At 33.9% G+C, this 12,500-nt stretch overlaps 1 protein-coding gene across 1 annotated transcript in view; it reads left to right on the top strand.

The window, feature by feature from the left end:
* LOC123739059 (caspase recruitment domain-containing protein 11) overlaps window positions 1-12,500 on the top strand; it is a 115,420-nt gene that overhangs the window by 75,972 nt on the left and 26,948 nt on the right. Inside the window, exon 10 of the mRNA XM_045713625.1 lies at window positions 2,448-2,567. Within this exon, the coding sequence (XP_045569581.1) occupies window positions 2,448-2,567 (120 nt within the window). The remainder of the gene's footprint in view (window positions 1-2,447; window positions 2,568-12,500) is intronic.

The following is a 12,500-nucleotide window of genomic DNA, read 5'->3' as shown; positions in this document are numbered from 1 at the left end:
GTTAGCTAGCTAGCTTGGTACAGCATCTAGTGTTGTGTGGTATGGTATAGTAACTCACTGTCTGAGGAGCTGGTAGCCTTGTTAGCTAGCTAGCTTGGTACAGCATCTAGTGTTGTGTGCATTATGCTGCGCTCTCCAGCCCATTGGTTTCATATGAAGTGTGTGTGTGACTTCCTGGTTCAGTTAACAAGCTAATGTTAGCTAGCTAGCTAACTAATGTAACGAGCTAGTGCACATTATCAAACCTAACAAAAACATCCTTCTTCGAGCACCAAACTCCTTAGCTTGATGTAAAATACGTAAAGACTATAGAAAACAGCGTGAAGTCGTCTGGTTTTCGGATGAAAAGAGGGAGGAGCACCCTGGGAAAAGGACCCTCCTTTCCCTTTTTCCTCCAGTGAGATTCCCCTGAGTGGACGTTCGTGCTCTCTGATTGGCTCAAAGTCACGTTGTTGACCACTGACGAACATTGCGTTTCTACGAGTAGAAAGTCCAGGTTTGTCGGTACCAAGTTGGATCAAAGCGGTTACTAGCCGCCCCGGGGCGAGAGAAGGAACGGCCTCCCACTGCGATAATGACCTATCGGTTACTAGCCGCCCCGGGGCGAGAGAAGGAACGGCCTCCCACTGCCATAATGACCTATCGGTTACTAGCCGCCCCGGGGCGAGAGAAGGAACGGCCTCCCACTGCGATAACGACCTATCGGTTACTAGCCGCCCCGGGGCGAGAGAAGGAACGGCCTCCCACTGAGATAACGACCTATCGGTTACTAGCCGCCCCGGGGCGAGAGAAGGAACGGCCTCCCACTGAGATAACGACCTATCGGTTACTAGCCTCCCCGGGGCGAGAGAAGGAACGGCCTCCCACTGAGATAACGACCTATCGGTTACTAGCCTCCCCGGGGCGAGAGAAGGAACGGCCTCCCACTGCGATAACGACCTATCGGTTACTAGCCGCCCCGGGGCAAGAGAAGGAACGGCCTCCCACTGCCATAACGACCTATCGGTTACTAGCCTCCCCGGGGCAAGAGAAGGAACGGCCTCCCACTGCGATAACGACCTATCGGTTACTAGCCGCAACCGGGGCGAGAGAAGGAACGGCCTCCCACTGAGATAACGACCTATCGGTTACTAGCCGCCCCGGGGCAAGAGAAGGAACGGCCTCCCACTGAGATAACGACCTATCGGTTACTAGCCGCCCCGGGGCAAGAGAAGGAACGGCCTCCCACTGAGATAACGACCTATCGGTTACTAGCCTCCCCGGGGCAAGAGAAGGAACGGCCTCCCACTGCGATAACGACCTATCGGTTACTAGCCGCCCCGGGGCAAGAGAAGGAACGGCCTCCCACTGCGATAACGACCTATCGGTTACTAGCCGCCCGGGCGAGAGAAGGAACGGCCTCCCACTGAGATAACGACCTATCGGTTACTAGCCGCCCGGGCGAGAGAAGGAACGGCCTCCCACTGAGATAACGACCTATCGGTTACTAGCCGCCCCGGGGCGAGAGAAGGAACGGCCTCCCACTGCGATAACGACCTATCGGTTACTAGCCTCCCCGGGGCGAGAGAAGGAACGGCCTCCCACTGCGATAACGACCTATCGGTTACTAGCCGCCCCGGGGCAAGAGAAGGAACGGCCTCCCACTGAGATAACGACCTATCGGTTACTAGCCGCCCCGGGGCAAGAGAAGGAACGGCCTCCCAATGCGATAACGACCTATCGGTTACTAGCCGCCCCGGGGCAAGAGAAGGAACGGCCTCCCACTGAGATAACGACCTATCGGTTACTAGCCTCCCCGGGGCAAGAGAAGGAACGGCCTCCCACTGCGATAACGACCTATCGGTTACTAGCCGCCCGGGGCAAGAGAAGGAACGGCCTCCCACTGAGATAACGACCTATCGGTTACTAGCCGCCCGGGGCAAGAGAAGGAACGGCCTCCCAATGCGATAACGACCTATCGGTTACTAGCCGCCCCGGGGCAAGAGAAGGAACGGCCTCCCACTGAGATAACGACCTATCGGTTACTAGCCTCCCCGGGGCAAGAGAAGGAACGGACTCCCACTGAGATAACGACCTATCGGTTACTAGCCGCCCCGGGGCAAGAGAAGGAACGGCCTCCCACTGAGATAACGACCTATCGGTTACTAGCCTCCCCGGGGCAAGAGAAGGAACGGCCTCCCACTGCGATAACGACCTATCAGCAGTCAGATATCTTGGTGTGTCGGATTAGGATCAGGATTAGGATTAGGATTAGATTAGTTCATCTGAAATCAACATTTACTAATTTGGTGTTTTGTTTTGTGACACACCTCTGTGTGTGTGTGTGTGTGTGTGTGTGTGTGTGTGTGTGTGTGTGTGTGTGTGTGTGTGTGTGTGTGTGTGTGTGTGTGTGTGTGTGTGTGTGTGTGTGTGTGTGTGTGTGTGTGTGTGTGTGTGTGTGTGTGTAGATCAGAGAGTTGGAGGAGAGGAGTGACGAGCTGCATACAGAGATTGTTCATAAAGAGGCTAAGATCGTCACGTTGGAGTCCAGACTGAGACGCCTGTCGAAAGATACTGCTCTGGACCAGGTAACACACACACACACACACACACACACACACACACACACACACAGAAAGATCCTATTCTGGACCAGGTAACAGAAAGATCCTACTCTGGACCAGGTAACAGAAAGATGCTACTCTGGACCAGGACCAGGTAACACACACAGAAAGATCCTACTCTGGACCAGGACCAGGTAACACACAGAAAGATCCTACTCTGGACCAGGTAACAGAAAGATGCTACTCAGGACCAGGTAACAGAAAGATCCTACTCTGGACCAGGTAACAGAAAGATCCTACTCTGCACCAGGTAACACACAGAAAGATCCTACTCTGGACCAGGTAACACACAGAAAGATCCTACTCTGGACCAGGTAACAGAAAGATCCTACTCTGGACCAGGTAACACACAGAAAGATCCTACTCTGGACCAGGTAACAGAAAGATGCTACTCTGGACCAGGTAACAGAAAGATCCTACTCTGGACCAGGTAACAGAAAGATCCTACTCTGGACCAGGTAACAGAAAGATCTTACTCTGCACCAGGTAACACACAGAAAGATCCTACTCTGGACCAGGTAACAGAAAGATCCTACTCTGCACCAGGTAACACACAGAAAGATGCTACTCTGGACCAGGTAACAGAAATATCCTACTCTGCACCAGGTAACACACAGAAAGATTCTACTCTGGACCAGGTAACAGAAATATCCTACTCTGGACCAGGACCAGGTAACAGAAAGATCCTACTCTGGACCAGGACCAGGTAACAAAAAGATCCTACTCTGCACCAGGTAACACACAGAAAGATGCTACTCTGGACCAGGTAACAGAAAGATCCTACTCTGGACCAGGTAACAGAAAGATCCTACTCTGGACCAGGTAACAGAAAGATGCTACTCTGGACCAGGTAACAGAAAGATCCTACTCTGGACCAGGTAACAGAAAGATCCTACTAGGTATATATATATATAATATACCAGGTAACACACAGAAATATCCTACTCTGGACCAGGTAACAGAAGATGAAAGATCCTACTAGGTATATATATATATATATATACCAGGTAACACGATAAAGATCCTACTAGGTATATATATATATAATATACCAGGTAACAGAAAGATGAAAGATCCTACTAGGTATATATATATAATATACCAGGTAACAGATCCTACTAGGTATATATATATATAATATACCAGGTAACAGATCCTACTAGGTATATATATATATAATATACCAGGTAACAGAAAGATGAAAGATCCTACTAGGTATATATATATATATAATATACCAGGTAACAGAAAGATGAAAGATCCTACTAGGTATATATATATATATATAATATACCAGGTAACAGATCCTACTAGGTATATATATATATATAATATACCAGGTAACAGATCCTACTAGGTATATATATATATAATATACCAGGTAACAGATCCTACTAGGTATATATATATATAATATACCAGGTAACAGAAGGATGAAGATCCTACTAGGTATATATATATATAATATACCAGGTAACAGAAAGATGAAAGATCCTACTAGGTATATATATATATAATATACCAGGTAACAGATCCTACTAGGTATATATATATATAATATACCAGGTAACAGAAAGATGAAAGATCCTACTAGGTATATATATATATATATATATACCAGGTAACAGATCCTACTAGGTATATATATATATAATATACCAGGTAACAGATCCTACTAGGTATATATATATATAATATACCAGGTAACAGAAGATAAAGATCCTACTAGGTATATATATATATATAATATACCAGGTAACAGAAGAATCCTACTAGGTATATATATATATAATATACCAGGTAACAGATCCTACTAGGTATATATATATATAATATACCAGGTAACAGAAGTAAAGATCCTACTAGGTATATATATATATATAATATACCAGGTAACAGATCCTACTAGGTATATATATATATAATATACCAGGTAACAGATCCTACTAGGTATATATATATATAATATACCAGGTAACAGAAAGATGAAAGATCCTACTAGGTATATATATATATATAATATACCAGGTAACAGATCCTACTAGGTATATATATATATAATATACCAGGTAACAGAGTCCTACTAGGTATATATATATATATATAATATACCAGGTAACAGATCCTACTAGGTATATATATATATAATATACCAGGTAACAGATCCTACTAGGTATATATATATATATATAATATACCAGGTAACAGATCCTACTAGGTATATATATATATAATATACCAGGTAACAGAATCCTACTAGGTATATATATATATAATATACCAGGTAACAGATCCTACTAGGTATATATATATATAATATACCAGGTAACAGAGATCCTACTAGGTATATATATATATAATATACCAGGTAACAGAATCCTACTAGGTATATATATATATAATATACCAGGTAACAGATCCTACTAGGTATATATATATATAATATACCAGGTAACAGAATCCTACTAGGTATATATATATATATAAAATATACCAGGTAACAGATCCTACTAGGTATATATATATATAATATACCAGGTAACAGATCCTACTAGGTATATATATATATATAATAATATACCAGGTAACAGAAGATCCTACTAGGTATATATATATATATAATATACCAGGTAACAGATCCTACTAGGTATATATATATATAATATACCAGGTAACAGATCCTACTAGGTATATATATATATAATATACCAGGTAACAGAAATCCTACTAGGTATATATATATATATATATACCAGGTAACAGAAGATAAGATCCTACTAGGTATATATATATATAATATACCAGGTAACAGATCCTACTAGGTATATATATATATAATATACCAGGTAACAGAAATCCTACTAGGTATATATATATATATAATATACCAGGTAACAGAAGTCCTACTAGGTATATATATATATAATATACCAGGTAACAGATCCTACTAGGTATATATATATATAATATACCAGGTAACAGATCCTACTAGGTATATATATATATATATATACCAGGTAACAGATCCTACTAGGTATATATATATATATAATATACCAGGTAACAGAGATCCTACTAGGTATATATATATATAATATACCAGGTAACAGAATCCTACTAGGTATATATATATATAATATACCAGGTAACAGAATCCTACTAGGTATATATATATATAATATACCAGGTAACAGAAAATCCTACTAGGTATATATATATATAATATACCAGGTAACAGATCCTACTAGGTATATATATATATAATATACCAGGTAACAGATCCTACTAGGTATATATATATATAATATACCAGGTAACAGAAAATCCTACTAGGTATATATATATATATATATACCAGGTAACAGAATCCTACTAGGTATATATATATATAATATACCAGGTAACAGAAAGATCCTACTAGGTATATATATATATAATATACCAGGTAACAGATCCTACTAGGTATATATATATATAATATACCAGGTAACAGAAAGATGAAAGATCCTACTAGGTATATATATATATAATATACCAGGTAACAGAATCCTACTAGGTATATATATATATAATATACCAGGTAACAGAATCCTACTAGGTATATATATATATAATATACCAGGTAACAGAATCCTACTAGGTATATATATATATAATATACCAGGTAACAGATCCTACTAGGTATATATATATATAATATACCAGGTAACAGATCCTACTAGGTATATATATATATAATATACCAGGTAACAGATCCTACTAGGTATATATATATATATAATATACCAGGTAACAGAAAGATGAAAGATCCTACTAGGTATATATATATATAATATACCAGGTAACAGATCCTACTAGGTATATATATATATAATATACCAGGTAACAGATCCTACTAGGTATATATATATATAATATACCAGGTAACAGATCCTACTAGGTATATATATATATAATATACCAGGTAACAGAATCCTACTAGGTATATATATATATAATATACCAGGTAACAGAATCCTACTAGGTATATATATATATAATATACCAGGTAACAGATCCTACTAGGTATATATATATATATAATATACCAGGTAACAGATCCTACTAGGTATATATATATATAATATACCAGGTAACAGATCCTACTAGGTATATATATATATAATATACCAGGTAACAGATCCTACTAGGTATATATATATATAATATACCAGGTAACAGATCCTACTAGGTATATATATATATATAATATACCAGGTAACAGAGTCCTACTAGGTATATATATATATAATATACCAGGTAACAGAATCCTACTAGGTATATATATATATAATATACCAGGTAACAGAATCCTACTAGGTATATATATATATAATATACCAGGTAACAGAAAAGATCCTACTAGGTATATATATATATAATATACCAGGTAACAGATCCTACTAGGTATATATATATATAATATACCAGGTAACAGAATCCTACTAGGTATATATATATATAATATACCAGGTAACAGAAAAGATCCTACTAGGTATATATATATATAATATACCAGGTAACAGAGTCCTACTAGGTATATATATATATAATATACCAGGTAACAGATCCTACTAGGTATATATATATATAATATACCAGGTAACAGAAATCCTACTAGGTATATATATATATAATATACCAGGTAACAGATCCTACTAGGTATATATATATATAATATACCAGGTAACAGATCCTACTAGGTATATATATATATATATATACCAGGTAACAGAATCCTACTAGGTATATATATATATAATATACCAGGTAACAGAAATCCTACTAGGTATATATATATATAATATACCAGGTAACAGAAATCCTACTAGGTATATATATATATAATATACCAGGTAACAGAAAATCCTACTAGGTATATATATATATAATATACCAGGTAACAGAATCCTACTAGGTATATATATATATATAATATACCAGGTAACAGATCCTACTAGGTATATATATATATAATATACCAGGTAACAGAATCCTACTAGGTATATATATATATAATATACCAGGTAACAGATCCTACTAGGTATATATATATATAATATACCAGGTAACAGAATCCTACTAGGTATATATATATATAATATACCAGGTAACAGATCCTACTAGGTATATATATATATAATATACCAGGTAACAGATCCTACTAGGTATATATATATATAATATACCAGGTAACAGAAATCCTACTAGGTATATATATATATATATATACCAGGTAACAGATCCTACTAGGTATATATATATATAATATACCAGGTAACAGATCCTACTAGGTATATATATATATAATATACCAGGTAACAGATCCTACTAGGTATATATATATATAATATACCAGGTAACAGATCCTACTAGGTATATATATATATAATATACCAGGTAACAGATCCTACTAGGTATATATATATATATAATATACCAGGTAACAGATCCTACTAGGTATATATATATATATAATATACCAGGTAACAGAATCCTACTAGGTATATATATATATAATATACCAGGTAACAGATCCTACTAGGTATATATATATATAATATACCAGGTAACAGATCCTACTAGGTATATATATATATAATATACCAGGTAACAGATCCTACTAGGTATATATATATATAATATACCAGGTAACAGAATCCTACTAGGTATATATATATATAATATACCAGGTAACAGATCCTACTAGGTATATATATATATATAATATACCAGGTAACAGATCCTACTAGGTATATATATATATAATATACCAGGTAACAGAAATCCTACTAGGTATATATATATATAATATACCAGGTAACAGATCCTACTAGGTATATATATATATAATATACCAGGTAACAGATCCTACTAGGTATATATATATATATAATATACCAGGTAACAGATCCTACTAGGTATATATATATATAATATACCAGGTAACAGATCCTACTAGGTATATATATATATAATATACCAGGTAACAGAAGAAAGATCCTACTAGGTATATATATATATAATATACCAGGTAACAGAAAGTGATCCTACTAGGTATATATATATATAATATACCAGGTAACAGAATCCTACTAGGTATATATATATATAATATACCAGGTAACAGATCCTACTAGGTATATATATATATAATATACCAGGTAACAGATCCTACTAGGTATATATATATATAATATACCAGGTAACAGAATCCTACTAGGTATATATATATATAATATACCAGGTAACAGAATCCTACTAGGTATATATATATATAATATACCAGGTAACAGAATCCTACTAGGTATATATATATATAATATACCAGGTAACAGAGTCCTACTAGGTATATATATATATAATATACCAGGTAACAGAATCCTACTAGGTATATATATATATAATATACCAGGTAACAGAAGATCCTACTAGGTATATATATATATATAATATACCAGGTAACAGAAGATCCTACTAGGTATATATATATATAATATACCAGGTAACAGATCCTACTAGGTATATATATATATAATATACCAGGTAACAGAAAGATCCTACTAGGTATATATATATATAATATACCAGGTAACAGATCCTACTAGGTATATATATATATAATATACCAGGTAACAGAGATCCTACTAGGTATATATATATATAATATACCAGGTAACAGATCCTACTAGGTATATATATATATAATATACCAGGTAACAGAGTCCTACTAGGTATATATATATATATATACCAGGTAACAGATCCTACTAGGTATATATATATATAATATACCAGGTAACAGAAGATCCTACTAGGTATATATATATATAATATACCAGGTAACAGATCCTACTAGGTATATATATATATAATATACCAGGTAACAGAATCCTACTAGGTATATATATATATAATATACCAGGTAACAGATCCTACTAGGTATATATATATATAATATACCAGGTAACAGATCCTACTAGGTATATATATATATAATATACCAGGTAACAGAATCCTACTAGGTATATATATATATAATATACCAGGTAACAGAATCCTACTAGGTATATATATATATATAATATACCAGGTAACAGAAGTCCTACTAGGTATATATATATATATAATATACCAGGTAACAGATCCTACTAGGTATATATATATATAATATACCAGGTAACAGATCCTACTAGGTATATATATATATAATATACCAGGTAACAGATCCTACTAGGTATATATATATATAATATACCAGGTAACAGAGTCCTACTAGGTATATATATATATAATATACCAGGTAACAGATCCTACTAGGTATATATATATATAATATACCAGGTAACAGATCCTACTAGGTATATATATATATAATATACCAGGTAACAGATCCTACTAGGTATATATATATATAATATACCAGGTAACAGAATCCTACTAGGTATATATATATATAATATACCAGGTAACAGAATCCTACTAGGTATATATATATATATAATATACCAGGTAACAGAATCCTACTAGGTATATATATATATATAATATACCAGGTAACAGATCCTACTAGGTATATATATATATAATATACCAGGTAACAGAAGATCCTACTAGGTATATATATATATAATATACCAGGTAACAGAAGATCCTACTAGGTATATATATATATAATATACCAGGTAACAGATCCTACTAGGTATATATATATATAATATACCAGGTAACAGATCCTACTAGGTATATATATATATAATATACCAGGTAACAGAAATCCTACTAGGTATATATATATATAATATACCAGGTAACAGATCCTACTAGGTATATATATATATAATATACCAGGTAACAGAAGATCCTACTAGGTATATATATATATAATATACCAGGTAACAGAATCCTACTAGGTATATATATATATAATATACCAGGTAACAGATCCTACTAGGTATATATATATATAATATACCAGGTAACAGATCCTACTAGGTATATATATATATAATATACCAGGTAACAGATCCTACTAGGTATATATATATATAATATACCAGGTAACAGAATCCTACTAGGTATATATATATATAATATACCAGGTAACAGAATCCTACTAGGTATATATATATATAATATACCAGGTAACAGAATCCTACTAGGTATATATATATATATATATACCAGGTAACAGAATCCTACTAGGTATATATATATATATATATACCAGGTAACAGATCCTACTAGGTATATATATATATAATATACCAGGTAACAGATCCTACTAGGTATATATATATATAATATACCAGGTAACAGATCCTACTAGGTATATATATATATAATATACCAGGTAACAGATCCTACTAGGTATATATATATATAATATACCAGGTAACAGAAAGATCCTACTAGGTATATATATATATAATATACCAGGTAACAGATCCTACTAGGTATATATATATATAATATACCAGGTAACAGAGTCCTACTAGGTATATATATATATATATATACCAGGTAACAGAAAATCCTACTAGGTATATATATATATAATATACCAGGTAACAGAAAATCCTACTAGGTATATATATATATAATATACCAGGTAACAGAATCCTACTAGGTATATATATATATAATATACCAGGTAACAGAAGTCCTACTAGGTATATATATATATAATATACCAGGTAACAGATCCTACTAGGTATATATATATATATATATACCAGGTAACAGATCCTACTAGGTATATATATATATATAATATACCAGGTAACAGATCCTACTAGGTATATATATATATAATATACCAGGTAACAGAAGATCCTACTAGGTATATATATATATATAATATACCAGGTAACAGAAATCCTACTAGGTATATATATATATAATATACCAGGTAACAGAATCCTACTAGGTATATATATATATAATATACCAGGTAACAGATCCTACTAGGTATATATATATATATATATACCAGGTAACAGAAATCCTACTAGGTATATATATATATAATATACCAGGTAACAGAAAAGATCCTACTAGGTATATATATATATAATATACCAGGTAACAGAATCCTACTAGGTATATATATATATAATATACCAGGTAACAGAATCCTACTAGGTATATATATATATATAATATACCAGGTAACAGAAATCCTACTAGGTATATATATATATAATATACCAGGTAACAGAGTCCTACTAGGTATATATATATATAATATACCAGGTAACAGAAAATCCTACTAGGTATATATATATATAATATACCAGGTAACAGAATCCTACTAGGTATATATATATATAATATACCAGGTAACAGAGTCCTACTAGGTATATATATATATAATATACCAGGTAACAGAAATCCTACTAGGTATATATATATATAATATACCAGGTAACAGAAGATCCTACTAGGTATATATATATATAATATACCAGGTAACAGAGATCCTACTAGGTATATATATATATAATATACCAGGTAACAGATCCTACTAGGTATATATATATATAATATACCAGGTAACAGATCCTACTAGGTATATATATATATAATATACCAGGTAACAGAGATCCTACTAGGTATATATATATATAATATACCAGGTAACAGATCCTACTAGGTATATATATATATAATATACCAGGTAACAGATCCTACTAGGTATATATATATATAATATACCAGGTAACAGAATCCTACTAGGTATATATATATATATAATATACCAGGTAACAGATCCTACTAGGTATATATATATATAATATACCAGGTAACAGATCCTACTAGGTATATATATATATAATATACCAGGTAACAGAATCC

Source organism: Salmo salar, unplaced genomic scaffold, assembly GCF_905237065.1.
Source record: "Salmo salar unplaced genomic scaffold, Ssal_v3.1, whole genome shotgun sequence".
Classification (NCBI taxonomy): domain Eukaryota; kingdom Metazoa; phylum Chordata; class Actinopteri; order Salmoniformes; family Salmonidae; genus Salmo; species Salmo salar.
This window is presented reverse-complemented; position numbering and strand designations above follow the sequence as displayed.